The sequence below is a fragment of the Lissotriton vulgaris genome, chromosome 11 (assembly GCF_964263255.1).
Source record: "Lissotriton vulgaris chromosome 11, aLisVul1.2, whole genome shotgun sequence".
Taxonomy (NCBI): Eukaryota; Metazoa; Chordata; class Amphibia; order Caudata; family Salamandridae; genus Lissotriton; species Lissotriton vulgaris.
The window spans coordinates 163925392-163949772 of record NC_141699.1 but is presented as its reverse complement, the minus strand read 5'-3'; the positions used below and the strand labels follow the sequence as shown (position 1 = coordinate 163949772).

General features: G+C 45.1%; 1 protein-coding gene across 1 annotated transcript in view; it reads right to left on the bottom strand.

Moving 5' to 3' along the window:
• Positions 1 to 24381, bottom strand: part of CCDC63 (coiled-coil domain containing 63) — a 137731-nt gene that overhangs the window by 14025 nt on the left and 99325 nt on the right. The window contains exons 7-9 of the mRNA XM_086944722.1: positions 20690 to 20764; positions 18167 to 18359; positions 17146 to 17346 (exon numbers count right to left, since the gene is read on the bottom strand). Coding sequence (XP_086800848.1) covers positions 17146 to 17346; positions 18167 to 18359; positions 20690 to 20764 — 469 coding nt within the window. The remainder of the gene's footprint in view (positions 1 to 17145; positions 17347 to 18166; positions 18360 to 20689; positions 20765 to 24381) is intronic.

The following is a 24381-nucleotide window of genomic DNA, read 5'->3' as shown; positions in this document are numbered from 1 at the left end:
AAACATCTGTCGAGCTTTATTGAGCGAACAGGGAGTCTGGACTTTTCTCAGTCCGGCTTCAGGCCAAATCATAGCACTAAATCTGCGCTTTTGTCTGTTACAGACGATCTTCGTATGTCCTTGGATAAGGGACATTCAGTGGTTCTGGTGCTATTAGATTTATCGGCGGCGTCCGATACCATATCCCACGACATCCTACTCAGACGTTTGGCAGAGGGTGGGCTTGAGGGTTCGGCACTGGCCTGGTTGAGGAGCTTCTTATCTGGCCGCACACAGTGCGTTAACATGGGTGCATTTCGATCTGCCCCAGTAAAAATCACAAAGGGGGTGCCTCGGGGCTCATGTTTGAGCCCTACACTCTTTAATATCTATGTGGCCCCCCTGGCCAGGATTATGACAGCTATTGGTTTCATCCCAGTGTCATATGCTCATGACACTCAGCTCCTCATCCCATTTAAATCACTCACCCCCGCGGTTAAACAGACCTTCTCCGAAGGCATGAAGGCTGTCTCAGAGTGGTTGACCTCGAATTTCCTACAGTGCAATGTAGGAAAGACTGAGGTTATGCTCTTTGGGGAAGCCAAAATGCTGTGTACTCCGGATTGGTGGCCTTCTGATCTAGGTTCTGCCCCTAGCCCTAAACAGGTGGTGAAGAACTTGAGGGTTCGATTGGATCAAGACCTATCCCTGAAGGACCATGCGAATTATACAGCAGGGTCCTGCTTTCACGTTATCGGATTACTCCGTAAAGTGTTCCCCCTACTTCCAGACAGTACCAGAAAAACTTTGGTCCAGGCCCTGGTGCTCAGCCGCCTGGACTATTGCAATGGTCTGCTGGTATCGGCCAATGAGGGTGTACATAGCAGGCTTCAAGTTGCACAAAACACTGATGCAAGGTTGGTTCTAAATTCCCCGCCCAGATCCCCCTCACGTCCCTTGCTGGAAAAATTACACTGGCTACCAATCCACCTAAGGGTCAAATTTAAGACCTGTTGTGTGGTCCATAAGGGCTTGCATGGGCTGGGTCCTTCGTATCTGGCCAAAAAATGTGTTCCTTATAACCCAGCTCGCACCCTGTGTTCCAGCAACCAGTTGCTCTTGCAAGTCCTTTTGGTAAAAAAGGTAAGACAGGGAGGCAAAGCCCTATCCTAAATTGGCCCAGGACTATGGAACAACCTCCTTATCTTTCTTAGGCAGTGTACAGACCACTTAACGGTCAGGAAAAGGCTGAAAACTTTTCTGTTTCAGTATTAGTATGTCATCTAGGTCTTAGCTCTCTATTCCATCTGTCACGGGCGTTGGGCGCAGAGATACTCCTTCGGGAGTCGATTCTAGCACGGTATAAACCCACAAATAAAATAAATAATACAATTAAATTATTATCATTTTATTTTTCTGTTTTTAATTGCTCAGTGGGGCGATGCTCCTGTGCCTTAGCAGAGGAGCCGCCACTAGATTTAAATAATGACTTCACGTCTCAGTGGACCGCACCTCCTACAGTGACCGTTCTCTCAACCACAAAATCACACCCCAAACGTAGCTCTTCTCCTAACTTCAAAGTTGCACTTCTTAGGCAAGTCCATCACATCAAACTCTTCAATGAACAAGTGTAATGGCAGACTTGGTTAGACAATTTTCTCATCTGCCATCACCTCCCAAACCTGAAACACCCTCAACCGCCACAGAACCCAATCATCCCAACACATTGCAGGCAGATGCTACAAAATCATCAGGACTGAGGAGCCGGAGGCAAGCTATAGCCCAGTAATGGCAATCACCTCAAATGTCCTGTGGAAGATCTCTACGGTGACATCTCAACCATGCTAAGCCACAAACAACACTTTTATCATGGACCCAGTCAAGCAAAGGTGAAAAACAGCCAGGAGCTTCAGCACCAAAAGACACAGAAGGAACTATAAAGTGCTTAATTTGTAAAAAAGATGAACACCACCAATGCGCTGAGTGCTGGGGTTTGTCAAATACCAGGGCCACCCAGCCTTGATTCCATCTCATGCCTCTTTCTGCCACCACCCTATACTTACTGTCTATCAGTTTTCCATTTTTTTCTCCTTGATCTCTCTAGGTAAACGTATAATGAAAAAATAAGCCCAGGCCCCCAAAAATGTCTGAGCCACCACCAACAGGCACTTACACATATTAAGCACTGGAGGTGTGTCAACACTGTTGAGAGGGGCAACCGTTTGCTATCATGCTAAATGCGTTAGCAAAACCCCAAACCAACAAAGGGTGTTTTTGGGGGGTCGTGGGCAAGGGCCGGACATGGCGACATTTCAGGGAAGCTCTGGCAAGCCACGGTGAAATTCACTCAATATCTTGGTACTTATCCGCCATCTGTAAGATGCAGCAGGCAGAGTGGAGGACGGTGTGGTGTCCTGGTTGCGGCGCTCACTGGATCAAATGGGTCTCACTGACAGATGCATAGCCGCATAACAACGGGAGAGCCACGCTGTAGCACACCTGCCAACTTACAAAATAACTTCACCATGTGAGGAGGGGTGGGGCCTGGTGCCAAGAGCTAAGAGGCACTCTGCCCCTCACCAGGCCCCCAACCTCTCTCCAAAAAAACAAAGGGTCATTGAGGCTGTTGCCGATGTCCTGTTTTTTCCCCACACCTTTTAATGGACATAGGCTGTTTACTGCCTCCGAAAATGTGCTGGAAATCTAGTATTTGCAGGTGTTTTCAGTTCGTTTTTCCTGCCACCGTGTGATTACGGCTCCTCATTGTGGGACCGTTTGAAGGGAGCTGAAATCGTGTGACACACAGTGGCACTGTGTGAGTTGGCAAGTCTGCTGTAGCAACATGGTGGCATGTGAGTAACAGAGCCCTGCGGCTTGGGATCGTATTACCCAATGCCAAAATTGCAAGGTGGGCCGCTTTATTCCCCCTACTCTTCCTCGCCTCTTAACATTTCTGGGTGATGCTCCATCATACTTCTGTGCCGGTAACATGGCGGGTGAGGGGGCTTGCGGAAGAAGTATCTGATTGATTGAGGACTGAGAAGTCATTCTTGCAGGGTGAAAACCCCACAGATACCACACTGCCACTGCCTTGGGCGAGGCCTGAAATAGTGGCTAGAGAGAGGGCAAGGCTGTGTGGCTGCTGCTAACAGACACAAACTTCATCGGTGACAGACAAGGAGCATCAGACAGCAGTTGGCTCTGGCCTATCATGTAGCCCCTTGTGTAACACTGTTTAAAGAACTATTATCCAATTCAGAAGACCCTCGTCCCATCAATCGGGCCAAAATCAACCGGCCATCAGCGAATGAAGAGGCTCATGCCCTCTGCTATTGGTTGAGATGAGTAACCCCCTTCGTCATGCCCAGGTGAACGAGGGGCAGGTGAAACCATACTCGCAGTGGAACTGGTTGAGGTGGTGTCGCAGTGTGGATCATCATGACGTTATGTGGTGCAAAAAGGCACCAAAGTAGACGTAGCAGGTAAAAATGGAGAGCCACGCCTTTCTGAGGAATATCACGGAAGGAAGAAAGCGCAACTTTGAATACTCAATCACAGGAAAACTCTGTCACAGAGGAAGAATCCATGCTGAGACACGTCCCGTCGGTCCTGAAAGATGCCAAAGTCACCCTTGAATCAGAAATTGATACTGTGATGATAAAAGTTGTGCTGCTCTGTACGGACTTTAGAAAGGTCGGTGAGACAGGCAGAATCCTTGCTCATGACACTTAAGGAGGAAGTGACAACATTGAAGTCTACAGTGACAGTGTTCAAGAAGGAAAATGTACTGGTACAGGCCCAACTAGAAGACTTGAAGGGGCGCTCCTGCCGAAGCAACATCCATCTGGCGTGGGCCCTTAACTAGTAGAGGGGTCAAGCATGGACTTATTGGTTGAAGACTGGGTTTTGAAGCACCTGCGGATTAAAGAGCTATCTGACTTCTTTTCTGTTGATGGTGGGTACAGTTCATCAATGCCCCCATCGAAGTCGTATGTATGATCATAGGGAGAATGTTGAACTACCGTGACAGAGATGTTATCCTGCAAGCGACCAGAAAGCATGGAGAGTTCAGATTTGATTAAACCACCATTAGAGTTTATCCCAGACTTTACCTTGGCTGTTCAAAAGCAAAGGCTATCCTTCGACATGGTAAAGAGGCACATAAGGGAGCAGGATAACAAGTATATGATGCTCCCCTTCGGCACAGTGCTCCTGTGCTCATGACGAGCTGAGCTGAGGTGGGTGCATTTTCAAAGCTCCCTTCTGCTGGGAGCAGACTTTGTTTGCTTCATTTCATTCAACCTTTTAAAACAAATGAAACAGAAAAAGGAAGGCAAATACATTGTTCATTGAAATTGACAAAGGGCAAAGAAGCTCACAATATCATTTTCTTGTGTCGGCCATCTTTGAGTGGATCAAATTTCATCATTATCTCTCCACATTTTGAGATACAAGGTTCCACATCCAAAATATCCATATTTATCATAAGCATTTTATGGTGCCGAAATGCGTCTATCCCGTATTTTTAACATGTTGGCATAATAAATAGCAATAAGGATATTCCTGGTGTGTGCTTCATTGTTTGTGGTCACAACAGAACCATGCTCGCTCGTAGAATTGAAATACATTTCACCAATGCAGAAGTTTGCACCCACGTCGGTTGGTGCAGCAGCTGATAGCGACATAAAGAAAATAAATATATATACTAGCAGCCTGTCCCGACGTTGTCCGGGTATGAATTGCTGCCGGCCAGTAGTATATTGTCTTGTACGATTTCATTTTGATAGCATTTCTTATCTGTGACAGGCCTGTGAAACGCTCCGATTCACAGTGCACTGCTGATGCACTTAAGAGTGCGCGTTCAGTTGTGTGTGAACTCGAGTTTCCCTACTTTATTTTTCCTTGCAATATTATATAGCGCAAACTCGACAACATGGCATGAGCACAATTTACATTACAGAAGAACACATTCATTTGTGGTAGGCACATGGAGACAAAGCGATTTGCCTGAAATCACAGGATGTTGAGCTGATGGCGAGATTCGAACGTAGCTCCCCAGCTCTAAAGTTCGCAATTCCAGAACTTGTGGCGGGAGGTGTGTCTAAAAGTGTATGTCGGTGCTGGCCATCAATGAGAGAGACCTGTGCATTTTTCAAATGGGTGGTGAAAAAATATGAGTATGTTGCTGGAGATCTGGGCCGCCGTGCCACCAATGTACTTACCGGGGGAGGGTAAACACCCATTATTCCGCAACTTTCTTGCCGCATACCATCACTCCGCATACTTTCATTACGAAAGTACCATGACTCCACAAAGCCATTATAACGCATGGCATTACATTTGATATGCTTTTACCACGCATACATTTACAACGAAATTCGTTGTAAATGCATGAGTAGTAAAAGCATGTTTTTTTTAATGTTTGGATAAGGTAAGTATGGGTATAGGGGTATATGTTTTGGGGTACTGAGGTATATGTTTTGGGGTGTTTGGGTATTTTAAGGGTTCAGATATAGTGTTGGGTTATGGGATACAGGGGTAGTTTTAGGGTTTAGAGATATTTATTTATTTATTTATTTATTTATTTATGAATCTTATAGAGCGCACAGCTACCCCCATCGGAGGTGTCCCGGCGCTAATACTGTCAGCAGAGGAAGGAGGGCCTATCTAAGTAGAAGAAAATAGCAACGTTTTCAGACGGCTACGGAACAGTGCTTCTGATGGGGCGAATCTAAGGTCTGGAGGTAGGCCGTTCCAATGTTTGGCAGCAAGGACAGCGAAGGCTCTGCCACCCATTCTTGTGCGTCGGAAGCGTGGCACAACCATAAGGCGTAAGTAGTTGGAGCGTAGGTCTCTGACTGAGTGGGATAGAGTCAGTCGCTTTCTTAAATATTCTGGTCCGGTTCCGTTCAGAGCTCGGAAGGCAAGAGTGAGTATTTTAAACTTTATGCGGCTGGCTATAGGAAGCCAGTGAAGCTCTTTGCGAAACGATGAGATAGAGTGTCGGAAAGGGATATTGCCAATCAGTCTTGCTGCCGCATTTTGAACAACCTGAAGGCGTTCAATTAGATACAAAGGGGCCCCAGCATAAAGGCTTTTAGCATAATCTAGATGGGAGGTTATTAAGGCCTGAGTAACTGTTCTGCGCGCGTCCATCGGCAGAAATGGAAAGATTTTTCTCATCATCTTTAATTTTGTAAAGCAAGCAGCAGTTACTTTCTTGATTTGAGGGCTACAGGATAGCGTATCGTCGAACTGGAACCCCAAATTACGGGCGGTGTGAACCGGGGTTGGGGGGGGATTGAGTACCGTTGGCCACCAAAGTGAGGGGGGTATGGTCATTTTTTGATTAAAAAACAGGACCTCCGTCTTGTCGGTGTTAAGACGAAGATGGTTCGAGGCCATCCAAGAGCAGATTTCGCCCAGACAGTGGCGAAAGCTGGAGAGGCTGGAGTCAGAGTGATCTCTAAAGGAGAATATCAGCTGTGTATCATCAGCGTAAGAGATCACTCTGACCCCACAAGCCTCCACTACCTTGGCCAGAGGGGCCAGATATACATTGAAAAACAGAGGACTCAGGGACGAGCCCTGCGGGACTCCACGGGCTAGAGGTTTGCATCCTGATTTAAAAGGTCTGAGAAGAACCCTCTGTGATCGTCCTTGGAGGAAAGAAGTGATCCACGACAAGGCAGTGCCACCCAGTCCGATCTGTTCCAGGCGATCTAAAAGTATTATGTGGGACACCGTATCGAAAGCGGCGGACAGGTCGAGGAGAACCAGCATGGCCTCCTCGCCCTTGTCCACACATTCTCGAACAGTCTCCGCTACTTCCAGCAGTGCGGTTTCCGTGCTGAAACCCGTGCGAAAACCGGATTGGGAGTCGTGGAGCAGGGAATTGGTCTGTAGGTATTCAGCAAGTTGTAATTGGACGGCCTTTTCCAAGACCTTCGCTGGTTTCGGAAGGAGAGAGATGGGCCGATAATTACAAAATTGTGTGGGGTCCGCATCAGTTTTCTTCAGGATAGGTACAAGCAAGGCTTCTTTCCAGGCAGAAGGGAATTGGCCTAGTTGTAAAGAGGCATTCCAAATGGAAGTGAGTGGATCTAACAATAGGGAAGCTAAATCACTCATAATCTTCGGTGGGACCGGGTCCAGAGGAGAACCCGATTTGCATTGTATAAGAAGTTTAAGTGCAAGATCAGGGGTGAGGTCCTTGAATGCCATAAGGGTAGGGACAGTGTCATGGCTGATAGCAACCGGGGGAAGTGAGGGATCAGATGCTACCACAGGAGGAAAGGAGGATGCGATTTTCTCAATTTTATCCTGAAAGAAATCTGATAGTCCATTGCAAAGAGACTGGTTGGCTAAGTTGTTAGGTGTCATTGCAGGGGGTTTGACAAAGTCTTTAACGATTTTAAACAAAGTTTTAGCCGAGTTGTCTGCGTCTTTGATTTGCGAGGCAAAAAACTCTCTCATGGCCGCTTGTTTTAGTTTGGTAAATTGCTTTAAGGCCGTTTTGTAAATAAGTTTTGCCTCTGTGTTATATGTTAATCTCCAGCTGCGTTCTAGTTTTTTGCAGCAGCTTTTTTCTTCACGTAAAGTAGCTGAAAACCAAGGAGCAGAGATAGGTATGCGTTTTGGGGTACAGGGGTATTTTTAGGGTTCATGGCTAGGTTTGGGTTTTGGGGCATAGGGGTATTTTTAGGGTTGGGGTAGGTTTGAGTTTTGGGGTACAGGGGTATTTTAATGGTTCAGGGCTAGGTTTCGGTTTTGGGGTACAGGGGTATTTTTAGGGTTCAGGGGTAGGTTTGGGTTTTGGGGTACAGGGGTATTTTAAGGGTTCAGGGCAAGGTTTGGGTTTTGGGGTACAGGGTATTTTAGGGTTCAGGGGTAGGTTTGGGTTTTGGGGTACAGTGGTATTTTTAGGGTTAAGGGCTAGGTTTGGGTTTTGGAGTACAAGGGTATTTTTAGGGTTCAGGGTAGGTTTGGGTTTTGAGGTACAGGGGTATTTATAGGTTTCAGGGCTAGGTTTGGGTTTTGGGGTACAGGGTATTTTTATAGGGTTAAGATGGATTAGTGTGTAAGGGTGTTGGGGTATTTTAAGGAGTAAGGGTGGGTTTTGATTATGTGGGTGCAGGGGTATTTAAAGGGAGCAGGGTGGGATTAGCACACGATATGAGACATGGCATGAAGGGCGGAACATACCACACGCCCCCAGCGTTTGTCACGCCCCCAGCACAAGCCCACAGCACAACGCAGACACGCCCACAAGGGACTACTTTGCTGGCACGGTTCTTTAACCTTTTAAATGTATATGGTGGGCGTCTGCATAGCCTATGTCCTTCTGCTGCAACTGCCCTTTCCAACGCTGTATTGGGTGTTGTGATTGGTGCTGTGGTTCCTGAGATTACCCGCCTCAAAGGTTTGGGCTCTCTCTTTATTATATTAGCATGGATAATATTATGTAGAACTAATATAAACAATATTTCACAAAACACCAAAGGCTGATTTGGCCGAAGATTTTTTTCCAAAATATACTTGTAATGCCCCTTTCTTTGAATTTGCATAATTTGAACACTGCCACCGTGGCATAGCCTTTTTCGGGGCAGGGCATTGATAGCTTTATCGGTTGATTTCTCTGATGACAAACTTGGAACACATGGGGGGGTCAACCCTGCTCCCACTGTCACGCGCTTCAAATGTCATGATTCACAGTGAAGCCAGCAGAGAAGTGCTTTTTTCTGTGAACAAAAGGTAATGCAGGGTTTGAGAATGGGTTGACAGGATGTCAAATCAGGCATTGATATGAGTGGGAGGAAAAAAGAGACACGAGACAAGGGGAGAAAGGAAGGCTCTAAGACAGGGAAGTGTTGAAGGGTGCATAGGGTTGAGTGGGTAGAAGATAAAGGATCATTTCTTGCACATTAAACTGTGCAAAGTAGAGGCAAAGTGAAAAGTATTTGAATGTAAAAAAGTAGTCTTAGGGTTTCCAGACCCTAGAACACTTTGAGAGAGGCACTGCAACCATCTTTAACTTTGCATTCTTATAGGCAGCATATTATTACACAAGAAACCTTCCAATGAAACAACAAACATCCAATGTTGCTTGCCCAATCCTGCATCACCAACCATCACCAATAGCTAGGATGAATTGCACACAGGAATTTGAGACTGGGCTGCAGGAGCCTGAGGCAGCAGCCATATGCTGTCAATCCTGGTCAGACTTAACCGTTTGCATTACTGCATCCGCTATGCAGACACGCCCCGGAAGGATGTGACACCGTGGCGGTCCAGAACCTACAGCAGACTGGACCACCTATGGGGAGGTTTGTGCGCAGACGCATCGCCACCTCTGCTGGGCTGGATGGAAAAATGGGCATTGACGAGTTTTTGAACCCAACTCTGTACTACGGAACAGTATCCCTACCACAGAGGCAAATTCATCAACATGTTATTGGTAGCAATCTAGAAACCTGGGAAATTATTGGTGGTGCTTGCATGTTGCGCTCTATCACAGTGATCTCTAGGCATTCATGGATTTCACTGTATCCGCCTAGTACAGTGGAGAAGTGTGGCTCAGGGGTTAGAGGCGGCAGACCCGGAAGCTGAGATCGGCCCTGGACCAGGGTTCAATTCCCCGCCCCGACGGGGGTTGGGCTCAATAATTCCACGGACTCGATAATTCTCGCTCCGGTGCCTACTCGACTCACTGGTTCACACTCTGCGACTCTGGGCAATAGCTTGCTTAATCTCCACAACGGCCCCTCGCGGCGGGATGCCTGGCTTTCACCTTGTGGATACCCTGCCGGGGTATCTCACAGGGGAATACCAGGACGGGTTCCCTAAGCAAGCGAATAGATGCCTGCGATGTGGGCGATTTGCGCTATATAAATACATGTACATTTACATATGGCATTAGTCTGGCACTGCTGTAAACCATTTTTCAAGACTGAGCTCTGATCCTAACTTAGCCCTGAATGCCTGGATATTTTCTGATGTCTAGTTTGTCCCTGAGGCCTACTTTGACACAACTCATGCAACAGATCTGTGCAGTAAAAATGTTCTGAAACATTCAAAGTGAACATCCAGCAGTTCTAAAACTCTGTTGTAACAAATTTGCAAAACATACTGAGTAGGGGTGCATACTTCTTTTCCTTGCACTTCCTGTCCAAACATGCAGTGTTCATGTTATGTCATTGTTAATTAGGAGGCGTCTTTGTGTGTAATGTTGCTGATGTGAAAACGCAACACCTTGTTTGTGGGCAGACACGGGACATGTAGTATTTTATTTCCAAAATAAAGTGCTATTCTTAAACCAGTAAAACTGGTTAAAATTGTTATTTCTGGTTATTCTGTTGGCAAGCCACTACGTGTCTAGAAGATCTTGGTGGAAAATTAACCAGACTATTGGGTCTTGGTTTATGAATGATGGGATTCAATAGGCTGTATTCCAATAGGAGTATCAGACATGTAGGCCACACTCCCTCAGAAGTGAGGAACTTTAAATGGATACCTGTGGCAGCCATTTTTTGGAGCTGCTGCAACATCCATAAATGCTTTAATTGACGTGTATGGGCTACAAAAGTGCACTCTGTTAGGTCGGTACCCTCTTTGGTCTATGCTCCAGATTCTCCTGAATCCTCTTGTTCTTTAAGAATAAATACTGTAAGACACATCCTGCAGATAGAGCGCCACCACCCCTTGTAGACCTTTCAAATCACACGGTGCCACAGTATAACACAATATCGGCTCTCCACCGTCACCAGGTGAGGAGCCGATATCACACAGCGGCAGTGAATACTGCCCGTTTTCATAGGGTTTGAACTGCCGACGCCCATAATGGGGTGCAAAAACACCCCAGGACATCGACACCAGCCTCAGCAAGTTCAAGTTCAAGTTCGAAAATTTGTATAGCGCACTACTCACCCAGAGGGTCTCAAGGCGCTTGAGGGAGGGAGGTGTTTTACTTATCGAATATCCAAGTTTTTAGTTGCTTTCTGAAGGAGAGGTGGTTCTGTGTAAGGCGGAGGTGGGTGGGGATAGAATTCCAGGTTTTGGCCGCTAAGAAGGAGAAGGATCTTCCCCCCATGGTGGATCTGTGGATGCGCGGAATTGCGGCGAGGGCTTGAGTGGACAATCGTAGTTGTCGGGAGGGGGTGTAGAAGGATAGTCGCGTGTTGAGGCATTCGGGTCCTAGGTCGGAGAGGGCTTTGTGTGCGTGGGTGAGGAGACGGAACGTTATTCTCTTGTTGACAGGGAGCCAATGAAGGTCTTTCAGGTTGCCGTAAATGTGAGCTTGCCGAGGGATGTCCAATATGAGTCTGGCTGAGGCGAGGTTTTTTAGGTTGAATCTAGCGCAGCGCGCATGCGCTGCTCTAGGAAAGCGACGTCTTGGAATCAGGCACGGGCCGTGCCGGGCGTTACACTGGGGCGGTGATGTCAGGCAGGGGAGGGTCAGGGTGGGGGGATGTAAAATACGGGATAAGTACCATTAGAGGTAAGTATCGAAAAAAATTAAAAAAACGAATTTCGTTTCCCACTCTGCATCGCCAAATGGGATGTGATCAGCTTTTCCCAAAGAAACATAAATCTGGTTTCTCTCCCTAGCCTGGAAATGGCCCTTTGTTGTAGCTGGAGCCATCTTCGTCTGTTTTTTTTTTAGACCTGCACTGAGTTGTGCTGCATGGCTGAACACTTATAAGGTTCAAAGGCGAGACCTATTGGCTATGCCAATGCTTGTTTCTCTTTGTTTTGTAAATGGGGTGCAGGACGGGGTTGGGGCAAAAAATGCCTTGTAGGTACTTCTCAGCACCAGACCCCGCCCCCTCCAAGGCCCGGCCCCCTGCTCACACAATGAGTATTTTGTTTCAGTTGGCAGGTCTGCCCTTGATCACTCTAATACTGCTTAGAACTGTGGCCAGCCAATTAGAATGTCCCCTTTTAAGATTATATTTACTGGTACAGGCCCGCAAAGGGAGCAGGCAACTTAAATTATCAGGTCATCCTAAAATGGTATAACAAGGATTATCACAATGCAAATCCTTTACCCCCATCCGGAATGGTCTTTCGGAGGAGGAAGGGGGGGGGGGGGGGGATACCCAACACCAAAACCTTTGCTTGTTATAGTATTCTACACACAGGTATGTTGTTACGTGGATTTTTATTCATTATTGTAGTAGGCGAGGGGTTTAGTGTTGGTTCCACCTCTGACATACCCTGGGGGTGGAAGATTTGCGCTGGAGTTGTTTATTGTTTTTCCCATCTGTAATTGTATCTATACTTGTAACTGTAAAACTGCATACATGATAGTTGCCTTGTGGGAAAGTTTATGCTCAACACAATACAGGCCAGAGTTGGTGCAATTGGCAAGCCAATGATAAAGACAACATGCCTGACTGGTTAGTTGGGAAATGTTCCAAGGCGATTAGGGTGAGGTCCGATTGTGGTAAGGTCGGGCCCTGCCGCCTTTTGACCCTCTTGGCCGCCCCGCCCGTCTCCCTGTTATTAGGCGGTTCGTCTTTCAAAAAGACACGCCCAATCCTTAACCATCTATTTTTGTGGGGCTTTTGCCCTTTTCACTTCCGGTGTCATGCTGCCGTTAGGGTTTCCGCCGCGGGTCCTTATCTGGTCTGGCTTTGCCTCCCCCGGCCCGCGTCACGTTCCATGCCATAGGTCTGTTCTGTTTATTACGAAAAGTTAGAATAGAGTCAGTAGGCAGGACTGGCCTACTGTGAAAAGCATAAGTTAGAGGCAATTACACTTTTAGGGTGGATTGTTTTTGCACTGTTATCTAAGTTGGTAAACAGGTATTTTGTTACATGGAGTCTCACAATTCACCATGGTTTTGTTGTTGGTTACTCCATCACACACACGGGGGTGGAAGATTTGCACTAGTACTATCCATGTTAGGCCCACTTAGAATGGACTGTGTTTAGCTTTGACAACCCTAATTTTGTAGATATATTTGACAAGTCAATTATTTCAACATTATCAGATCCCATTTGCAACCAGTTCTGAGTAACCGAGATGCGATGTCTCACACAAAAAGAAGAAAATCTGGATAAGAAATTAAAAAAAAACATGTACATGTGCAAGTGCGACCACGGTAATGCTCCTTTAAGCTTGCTGGGGGGATGAGCTTAAATCATTTTGTCAACAGCAACTGTAAATCTAACACAACTGTTCCCATTTCTCATTCTGTGGTTTTACCAGTGTAAAAAGTGGTAAGAATGAACTTTACACGTCAGAGTATGTATATTTTTCAAAAAGTCCATGAATAGCTGACTGGGTATGCATAGGCAGAGGACAGCAGGGCACCTGTGCAAACATCTGTATGTGCACTGGGTACTCGGAAGTATTTGTTTATTTTCTGTTCACAATGTTCCCAATGTCCCAATGTCTGCAAACATTGGGAGGAAAAAAAAAAGGAAAGATAAATTGTAACCAAAAAAGTAAACAGAAAGTAGCTTGGCGGCAGAGCAAATGCTGCATGTTACATAACAGTGTTGGCAAGCCTGCCAATCTATGAGCATCTCTCCTGGACATGTTTCACAGGCCTCGTAGAGAAAAAACATATAATTAAGGGCTGTGCCCTGAACTCTCCTGGCCTGGCGAGGGTCAGAGAGGCTAATTACACTCCCCCCCCCCCTTCTTGGTCCAAGGACGGGGGTTAATGAATTCCCTACCAAGCCTTGCCTAAGGTCCAGGGAGCAGGTTGGCAGCCATACCTTACCTTCTTGTCTCGGGGCGGGTGGGTAATGTAAAATGAAACCAGGGCATCTCGGAACTACCCCAGTGTGTGTCTCCTCCCCACTTGTCTTGTCAAGGTGCGAGAGGGGGTTTATTATACTGCCCCATTCTCCCCTCGACACTGCCAAAGAGCGAAGAGGAGGCTACTTTGGTTTAAACCCCCCAAGCTTTGCAGGGTCATTGCATAAGCTCCCCCTCACCGTTCCCAATGAAGAGGTAGTTTATTTACTCTCTCCCTTGATTCTGCATTAGTGCTCTAGAGGATTATTGATTAAAAACGTTGTTTATCATCCCTAAGATTGAGTGGCCCTGGCTCCTTGCGTTCGGACACTGGCCATACATTGAGGACTGGGCCTGAAATATGAACTCTGGAGGAATTATTTGAACTTTCGAATACCAAAATCACCCAATAATTTTTATTTAAATCTTATGATGAAAATAATAACAGAGGGCCTGATTTATAATTCGGTGGACGTAGAAATCTGTGTTGGCCTGGAGGAGGACTCAACATCCATTGGATCAAGACGACTCCGCATGCCAAATTTAGAAATGACAGCCAAGCAAGTGGTAATTTCTAAAGCATTGGCAGAAACCGCAGTCACAGCGGTTCCTGTCAATGCTGTGTACAGTTTGGTGCAGGGCTTCTCAACATGGCAGATCCCCAACATGACAGATCTCTGCATAAAACTGTGTCCTTTATTTATAATAATACAATCCTGTAGCATTTTATTTTTAAAAATGAAATAGAAAATGCTCACAACGCCATGGTAGTTCTCTCCCATGTTGAGGGGAGCATTCAATAGTTTCCTCCGTCTCTTATCGCCTAGGTTTTCCTGACAGTGACGGGCAGTGAAAACTGACCTCTAATTCGGCCCATCTAAATTTGGTGGGCAGAGTTAAAGATATGCCTCTGGCGGTTCTTACTCCACCGGGCAGTGAGGGTTGAAATGACTTGCTGTTGGGAGCAGAATGTGTTGGATTTAAAATCCAACACCTTCCCTACTGTTGCACAGACTGGAGTTGGAATGGTAAATGATACTGGGCACGATTCACAGAATGAACTTAAGACCCAATCCTAAACTTACTACTATTTTGGTACTCACAGAATGAACTTACTACTTTTGGTATTCACAGAAGTTAGGATTTTGTCTTAAGTTTGTCTTAAGACACACTTAAGACAGACTTAAGACAGACTTAAAGCAGACTTAAGACAGACCTAAGACAAACTTAAGACAAACTTAAGACAGACTTAAGACAGACTTAAGACAAAATCCTAACTTAAGTCTGCCTTAAGTCTGTCTTAAGTTTGTTTTAAGACAAACTTAAGACAAAATCCTAACTTCTGTGAATACCAAAAGTAGTAAGTTCATTCTGTGAATGCCAAAATAGAAGTTAGTTTAGGATTGAGTCTTAAGTTCATTCTGTGAATCTGGCCTACTATTCCAATATCCAGCGCCCCCTACAGCAAGTTGTCGTAACGACTTGCATTGTAATGGTATGTGATATGAGTTGTAATTGCATGCGATGTATCATACGCGTTGTTACGTGGCCTATTCATGCAGGTATGAAGGAGGTTGGGCTGTTTGATGTAGGAGGTTATGATGATGGGGTGACGGTGTATCATGTACATATTGTGTTATTTTTTGTAGTGTATTAATTTTTGTTTGAAGATGTGTGTGATATACCAAACACTGTATGCTATGGGTGGGAGTTAAGGTTGACTTTGGGCGGAGATGTTGAGGCATGAAGTAAAGATAGCACCTTATCTTTTATATTTCTTAATGTTTTATTGACAAAGTCAACATAAACACAGGCATCAATCTCAACTCCCTTACAACTTTGGTTTATTAAGGGAATTTCTATTATTTCGTTAGTTTTTTCCCCATATAATTAAAAAATATATACATTGTGTCAGAGCTCTGTCATCACGTGAGTTACACAGAGATATATTTGAGAGAATCATTGATTCTATCTCACAATTATCACCAGCTTAAAATATTTACACAATGGCGACCTAATCCTGCCCAAAACATTATAGGAGATATTTGTGCTGCCAGGAAGAAAGGTAAGGATCATTATTGATGTCAGAGCCTTGTACCCCAAAGCTCCAATCTACTCAGCTAAAAAACTCTCAAAGACGCCCAGTGAGGTGGTAAGAAATGCCTTTAGGAGTGACTATCGGAACTCACCCATTAAATGGTCGAGGAGGTTTATTGAGCTTACCATATCAAATTACAACGCATACAGTAAAAAAATTACCTTTCTGACAGCAACGTTTTTGCAAATGCCTTATGAAACAACGAATGCCTCTACCTTTTTGTTTACTGTTTTGCGGTCTATTGGTTTAGAATCTAAACCAATAGACCGCAAAACACTTTAGATACAAGAACACGCTCTTCGGTGGGGACTGAACAGTGTGTATCTGTGTGTAGCAGTATGCATGATAATACATAATAGAGGCTGCAAGATAGAAGGCTTGGCTACCAGCTCAAGGCCAGAGTTTGAATCAGCAGTGAGCTGTTTGAAAGATACAGCTATAATTAGTAGTTACATTATGCCACATTTAAGGAATGTCAATGTAGATGCAATTTGTTGATCTGAACGGACAGGCACTTGGTCCACACTGGGCCATGCATAGGGCTTTGTGAAGTGCATCGCTCATGATGTCACTACCAGATTCAGTTTTGGTTTTCACTCATTGTACAGAAACAATCCAAAGGCCTGGACCTTGCATTATATTAGGGATACAAGGGAGCATATTTACGAAGAAATTACGCAGCACAGCGCATCAAGCAATTTAGCAGTGCCACATTTCATCATTTAAAATCCGCAGGGATGAGCCTTATTAAAAAAACATATGGCACACACCTGTGTTTTCCCCTGTGACGCTCCAGTGGCACAATGCCCTTGTAAATATGCCCCAGGGTATACAAGGCTGTCCTATGCTGTCCAGTGCTTGCTGCTATGTCACTGCACTGCGCGCTTTGCTTTTGGGTTCAATGTTAGTCTCCTCTGTGAGGTGACTCACTCTTTGTTAAAGATTTAAGCTTAACTTTGAGCTGTTTCAGGGAGCCTTTGTAGACTTCTCTCTGACAGTCTTTTCAGATACCAACCATGAAAGTAATATAAGTACAGGCCTGCCTCTCATGGGGGTCACACAAGCGGTTCACAGACTCAAATACTATTAAATACTGCATCCAGTCCAAGGACAATTTCTTCAGGTTACCTGCCTGGCAGATGGAGCTACCCTGTCTGAAGAGTGGCTCATCAGCGTCTGAGTGTCTCAGTCCCAGAAATATACTTCTCAGAAGAGGTTTCTATAGATTACATTTTAGTAGGGAACCCACCTGTCTACTGCATTACCTTTTTTCACCCAATGAAGTTTGTCAAGTACAGAGGAACAGAACTTCAAGTTACCTGTTTCATCCGTTTCATCAGGTTCAGCTTCATCAACGATGATGGGTAAACTAAATTTACTGGGTGGTGCAGCTTTAATGAGTCCTGCAGCACCCAAGAATGGGTTCAGGGAAGCGTCAGCCATGTCTGGATCTTTTAGGTCTTTAAGGCGTTGGAAGGCTTGAATTCTCAGGAGCTCATTGGCTTTCTCCTCAATGACACCTAGGAAACAAAGCCAAAGCTTAACAATCACACAAGAAGCATGCACGACATATTCTAATGATGGACATCTTCTGAAAGGAGGGTATATTAGCCAAGGGAAGGTGTTGACCTGCTAATCACAGTGAAGGCACTTTAGTTGTGTGGAAAAAAAATCGAAGTTTAGCATAGGGAAAAACCATCATAAATGACACATACAATAAATCAATCACTCATACTCCACATGTACTGCAGTGGGGGTAGTTCCATGCACATGGTGGTAGAAATATTGATGTGCCAATCAATATTGGGGAAAAAAACCTGAATGGTACAAAGAGGATTCATTTGGTGGGATCAATGGAGAATGACCAAGAGGGGTGAGGTGTGATGGAGATGGGGTGGATGGAGAAGATGGTCACAAGGTAAACAAAATGAGATGCAAGAGTGTTTTTAAACCAGCACTTTTGCTTCTCTTTGTCATGTAGTCTGAAATTCAACTTGCACCAGTGTGTTTATTTATTTAGTTAGCTAAGTATTTATTTGTTTGTTTATTTATTTATTGTGCAAGAATGGAGCATTTTGGCAAGAAATGCTGTACAGAGAAACAGAACCACAGTGGATAAGGTCATAAACACCTTGGGTGGGAGAAAGAATCTTGGAGGTAAGATGCATGGTGAACAGTAGATTTGGACATTAAGCAGACTAGACACAAAAGTGTTGCTGCTCCTTTGTGAACGTGAGGGTTGCTTCCTCCCAGGTCTGATGTACCTGGCAGCCTTCAGTATCCTTGGGGTGTTCAGGAGACAGTGCACATATTTCCAAAGAACAAAGCTCTAGTACTTACCAAAATACAGCATCATGGTTGCATGTGTGATGCCTTCGCTCACTCCCAGCAATCTTTTAATCACTGCCGGGTCACAGTCTATGGCCTTGAAGAGATGCTCAATGGAAAGCATCAGCTGGTCCAGGGCCTTGCTGCTCTCTTTGTATTGCTTCTCGTAGCGGTTGGCATCTACTGTGATCTTCTCCAGCTTGGCCTAGCCATGGAAAGAAAGGATGACAAAGTAATTGGACAATGGGAGGTTTGCAGAAGTCCTCAGAAGGCGTTGCAGGGGTGGGCTCTCATTAATAAGCCCGAAGAAGCAAAGCACAGTTCATTGGAGCATTAGCTTTAACCAGTTTCAAAACATTATAACAACCCCAAAGGAATTGCAGCCCATGACAGGCTGCTGAAGGGAGATGGGGACGGGAGCGGTCAGCGAGCCATGTTCAAGATCTGACGCCTGTGGACTTGATATTGTCTAAGGTTCATCAGACAAACGTTGATACCCCAGGTGCAACCCATAAAATGGACCCCTCTTAGTGCTATAGTATGTTCTGTTATAGGGGTGACATGCTGGGTTGTACTCTTTTTTGAGGATGACAAAAAGAACCACCCATTTGAAAGGCAGCAGGTCCCTTCCTGCTATAAGTGCAGAAAAAGATGGCAGCGTGAAGCTGACAGCTGCAGCTCTGAAATGGGCAACAGGAAAAATGCCCCTTGGTACAATTAATGTTTGTTTAAATCTTTTTATTGACATTTTTGGTTCAAACAATAACCATAGTGCAACAACATCATGCATGTTTAGGCAGAATAGGGGTCTGAGGATGACAACAATATGTTACTTTGCACGTTAACGTATTACACATGTGGAAGCGCACAGTATCCCTTATAAAGTCGCACTGCGCTGTTCATAGGTACACAAAGAGGCTTTGTGGCCTAAGTTCTGCACATGATGCTTGGCACACCAAAACCATGGGAGAGTGGCACAACAAAATGGGGTCAAATAAATCAATTGAGGGAAAACGGGGGGGTGAACGCCTGAGACCTGTTGCCTGGTGTGAAAATGAATGTGTTCTATGCCAAGTATAGGTGTTGAAAGCCGTAGACTGCAGGAGCCTAGGCAGTGCTCCTAAGACTCTGCCCTGGCTGTGCCTCCATGGGCTCACTATCAGAGCCTGCCATCCGGATTGGTGGGGGCCCCAACCTCCCCTGGCAGCTGTCTGCGGAAGCCCCGAGGCTCTGTAAGTCCAACACCATGGCCGCCCAATTACTGGCCATGGGAAACTTACGAAGACCCAACATGAAATGAAATGAAATACCAGTATTTGTAAAGCGCACAGCTACCTCCGAAGTGGTATCCAGGCGCTGGAGGCCCTCAGGAAGATTAAGCAAGCTATTGCCCAGATTCACATGGTGCTGGCCTAACCTGCCGCCGGGACCAGGGATCGAACCATGAACCCCGTGGTCCAGAATCAGGCGCCCTGACCGCTACGCCACACCTCTCCCACCTGTCTTCCCTACTCAAGGCTACTCCCTCTGCCATAGCCCAGTTGAGAAGTGATCGGTGCCAGGCTATTGCATGGGGGACTAACGGGGAATTCCACTGCTTGGTTATCACTGTAACCAGGCCTAGGTCTAGAAACCGGGAGATGGCCCTGTGTTTCTTATTCCTACTAAAGAGATGCAATATGTATACCTTCCTGCGGAAAGGGATGTTGCGTCCTGTATAAATGACCAGTGTAGTAGCTATGTTAGTCCAGTATTCTCCCAGGGAGAGGCAGTGCCGCAGCATGTGTAGGAGATCTGCGTTAGGTAGCCTGCATCTGGGACAATCAGCACCCGTGAGACGAAAGTATTTGTTAATCTGGGCTGGGGTTAGGTATGCCCGGTGTATAATGAAGTATTGTATTGGCTTAAAACGTTGATTGCGCTGGACAAATGTGGGGCTCTCTAATACAGCCATCCACTCTTTATCTGTGAGCTCGTGCCCTAGGTCATCTTCCCAATGTAGCTTTAGAAAGGTAAGGGGGGTCGCTGTGTGTTGTCCGACACTTTTCTAGTTTCTTGAGAACTGCCGGACAGATTTACACCAAAGCAATCACCCAATTCTCACCTGAGTGGGATTTACTACTGCAGATCTCTCCACACTCTTGCTGGAGTAATCCACAGTTGTAAACCCATTTATGCCTGCCTGGAGCTCTTTAGTAAATTCCTGCAGGTGTAAATAATGTTTCTCAAAGTCTTGCTACTAAGATTACCTCCTACTGGAAAAGCCCCCAACAGCAGAAAGAGGGTCTTCCTCACACTAACCAGATGCAGGATAAATGGTCACCAACAAGAAAGCAAGTCAGCAATGGGGAGGGAAAGAATCCTCTGTTGTATTACATTTTCTCTATAAGAGACTGCGCAGGTGACTCAGTCCTCATGGAGAGGTGCTAATAGACAATGTACATCTCGCCCAGAAATCAGATTTTTTTATGGGGCTCAGTATACATTGTTTTTTTGCCCCATATAGATCCCGAAAGTCATTATGCAGTGACTTACCTCTGAATCCTTCAGGATGGAGCGCTTGCCTTCATCAGTGAGTCGTTGCTCAGTTTGCAAGTTAGTGAGGTCATTCTGCAAAGAACACAAGCATTCGGAAATTCAAAGGCTAGTTAAGCAACTTCATAATAGCACAGCTTCTGTAAAAATGTAAAATATATTTTATTGCCAAAATCTGAAATGCTCTGTTTGATCTAAAATGTAATCTCACTATTTTTAAGGAATTTAATTAGGCAAAGAAACTAAAAAATTGTTGCTAGGGGTCATGCTTGCAAAGCTTATAGGTTATTTCAGGGCCCTAAAGGACTTTGTTTATGAGGGTACATCTTGCAAAATGTCCCTTTTGAGACACACCAAAGATGCATCTAAACGTGTTAATGTCGGGATGGGTTTTAATTTGGCAGCCACTTATTCGTTGTCAACTAAGATATACATAAACATTTAGAAGTTAGAAAAACATTTTTAACTGTAAGCCAATCATGTCTACCCTAGTATTTGATGCTTTCTGACATCACCTCTATGAGTTTTAGAAGAACCTTTAGTAGTCTACCAGGTCTTCTGTCTGGGATGACAGGTCCCATGTTTCTCACTGGTTTAGAGGCGGCCTGGACAGATGCAAGGTCAATATCACGGGGAATAAACACTGGGAGAACATTGATCGGAGAGGGGAAATAACAAACACACATGGCTTCCATGGCTTGGCCTCCAGATACTCTAAGGTTATGGGACGTCTGTCTCTGGAGTGGCTCGTTGCTGACCTGATCAAATTGGAGAACTAGGCTAGGCACCACGTGGGACAGTGGTTTAGTCTGTCCGCTCAATATTCTTTCCCCGGAAACGGTGGGTTTTCTGCTTCAAACGAGGACTGGAATGATAGCTTTCGACAAGCTCTAGTCAGATGGTAGCCACATTTTAGGACAAGCCGGTTTCTCTCTTTCTTCACCTTAAGCTTGGTACACCCATAATGCAGCAACTGCCGCAAGGCAAACTGACAGGTGTTTTGTGCATCTCTTCAGAAGCAGAACGCTAAGTTGCAGAGGATGGATTTTGACTGACAGAAGTTCCACCGGTCTTCCATCCATCTCCTGCATCTGTGAGTAGCTGTACTCCACTGACAGAACCCAGCAATAAGTAGTTTACATAAGTTCTGTGTTCAATGATAGTGTGAAGAAATGACATAGAGCATACAGAAAAAGTTAACGTTAGACTTTTTATGCCTCTACGGGGAAGACCAAGCAGTTGCTTCTCTTTGGTGACAATATTTCTGGTGGAGACATAATATTCATGTAGATTCCTCACCTGTATTGATTTATTTAGTGTTTTCTATAGCACAAACATGCCCCTGCGTAGGGTATCAGAGCGCTTTACAGGAACATTTCAACAAACAAAACCCTATACTCTACCAAGTCATTAGTGATTTACCATGACTAGATCACAACATTAAGCTTCTGGAAAACATATACACATATATATAAGTCAACAATTAGGTTACAATAAAAAGCTTAAAACATTAAGCTACATGTAAAACATATATGCAAGCCCATATATGGCTAATGAACGGCTAGCGGAAGCATGGAAACAGTCTTGAGAGGTTTATAGACAGTAGTTCTGCTATATGGCCGTATGGGAGGAATTTCCACATATAAAACGATTTTGCTTCCTTTTTGAATACCGCGATGGATGGAATTCTTCTAATGTTAGGGGGAAGTACGTTCCAGATTCTCGTAGCTGCCCCAGAGAACCCTCGGTCATAAGTTCTTTTCTTACAAAAACAAGAGTTTCAGTAGTAGGTCTGCTTTGCTCCTGGAGAACCGGCACCCTCCTGATAGCGTGAGTTTCTGTGTTAGGTAAACTGGTGTTTTGTGGTGTAATGCTTTGTGAGTGATGCATGCCAACTTGAATTGAATTATTGCTTTGAAGGGCAACCAGTTGAGTACTTTCAAGTGAGGGAAGATATGGTCGGATTTTTTGGACACCGATATAAGTCATGTGGATGCATTAAGACAGGCTTTCAGTGGGGCTGTTGAGATCTTGGGGAGCCCGGCCAAAGTTGTGCAACCATACTCTATCCTTGATATGACCAGTGCCTAAACTGCTGTTTTAAGATCTGTTTTATTTGGAAATGGTTTTAATTTTCGCAAGTAGCTTAAATGGAAACCGGCGTTTTTTGTCATTGTGTTGATATGGGCTAACATGTTCAGGTTTTTGTCCAGAGTAATTCCCAGAGATTTAGTAGAGTCGACAATCTTCGGAGTGCACTTTAGAGCAGTGATAAAGTTGGTCCATTCAACTATCTTAGATTTGCTTTTCTGGGGTGTAATCAGTAGGAATTCGGTTTTCTGAGGGTTTAGCTTCAGGTGGTTCATGGTTAGCCATTGGAGGTTTCTCGCTAGTGCCTGGTTCATGGTCTTTATCTCTTCTGTCGATGCAACCTTAATGTACAGCTGAGTGTCGTCTGCGTACATGTGGAAAGAAATGTTTGCTTTTTGTAATATATCTGTGAGTGGTTCTACATATAAATTAAATAGCACTGGAGATAGTGTTGACCCTTGCGGAACTCCGATTGTATTTCTGGTTGGACCTGAAAGGGTTTGGTTGACAATGAATTTTTGCGATCTATTCTCAAGAAAGGAACTAAACCATTTTAGGACTGTACCCTCTAGCTCCATTCTGTTTTTCAACCGATCTAATATTTTGGCATGGTTTACTGTGTCGAAAGCTGACGACAGGTCCAACAGGATTAGGAGACATGTTTCGTTATGGTCACCCAAATTCAGACTGGTTCAGAAAAGATATTCCCAGCAATAGTTTTCCAGCACAGCTAGGTGGCGCCAAGAGGCTCCAGCCGTAATGCCACCTGCCAGACATGCCGGCACCTGTGTATAAGAGGCACCAACCCGTGCGCTGATGTCAGTTCCTAAACTTCATCTTCGCTTTAGCAAGGTATATACAGAGAAGACCCTAGAAAGCAACAATGACTGTAACAGAACAATATGTTTGGCTACCTTAGGAACGTATTATATATGGCACTGACTCATCAAGGGAGGAGGAACGGAATCCACAGGAAGATTGTGTGTGCATCGGAAATGTTGTAACCAAAGGTAAGTAACTTTTACTTCTGATGGATGCATCTTCTGGCAGATTTCACACCTTTAGAATGATTCCCAAAGCAATACCCTCCAGGAGGGGCAATGAGTAGTGCCAATTAACCAAGGAAGTCATGCAGCACAGCCTTGGCAAAGAATGCAGCACTGCTTGCTTGGACTGTGAAGAAGTAATGTTTAGCAAATGTATGCAAGGTGACCACATGCTACCCCTCCCCCCCGGCCGATTTCAGCCACCAAATCACCTCTGGTGAGCAGTCATGGCCCCAGTGGAGTAGGCCTCAGAGGAGCTTCCTTGGCCAAGGTGTGCAAGATCTTAATACATAAGATGACCTAATAATAAATAGTGCGTTTTGGCAACGCCTTTTCTTTCCTGACTGAGTACAGTCAGTGTAGCAGGTCAGTTTAGCAGGAGAGCACATGCCTGGTATCCAGTCTATGAAGTCTCTCTTCCTCATTGGTGGGGTGAGGAAAAGAAGAAGGTAGAACGATGGGCAGGGCCATAGGAGAGGTTGAAACCACCTCAGGCAGGAAGGCTGAAAAGGTACACGTACCGACCCGTACAGGAAAAAAAACTGTGAAAGGAAG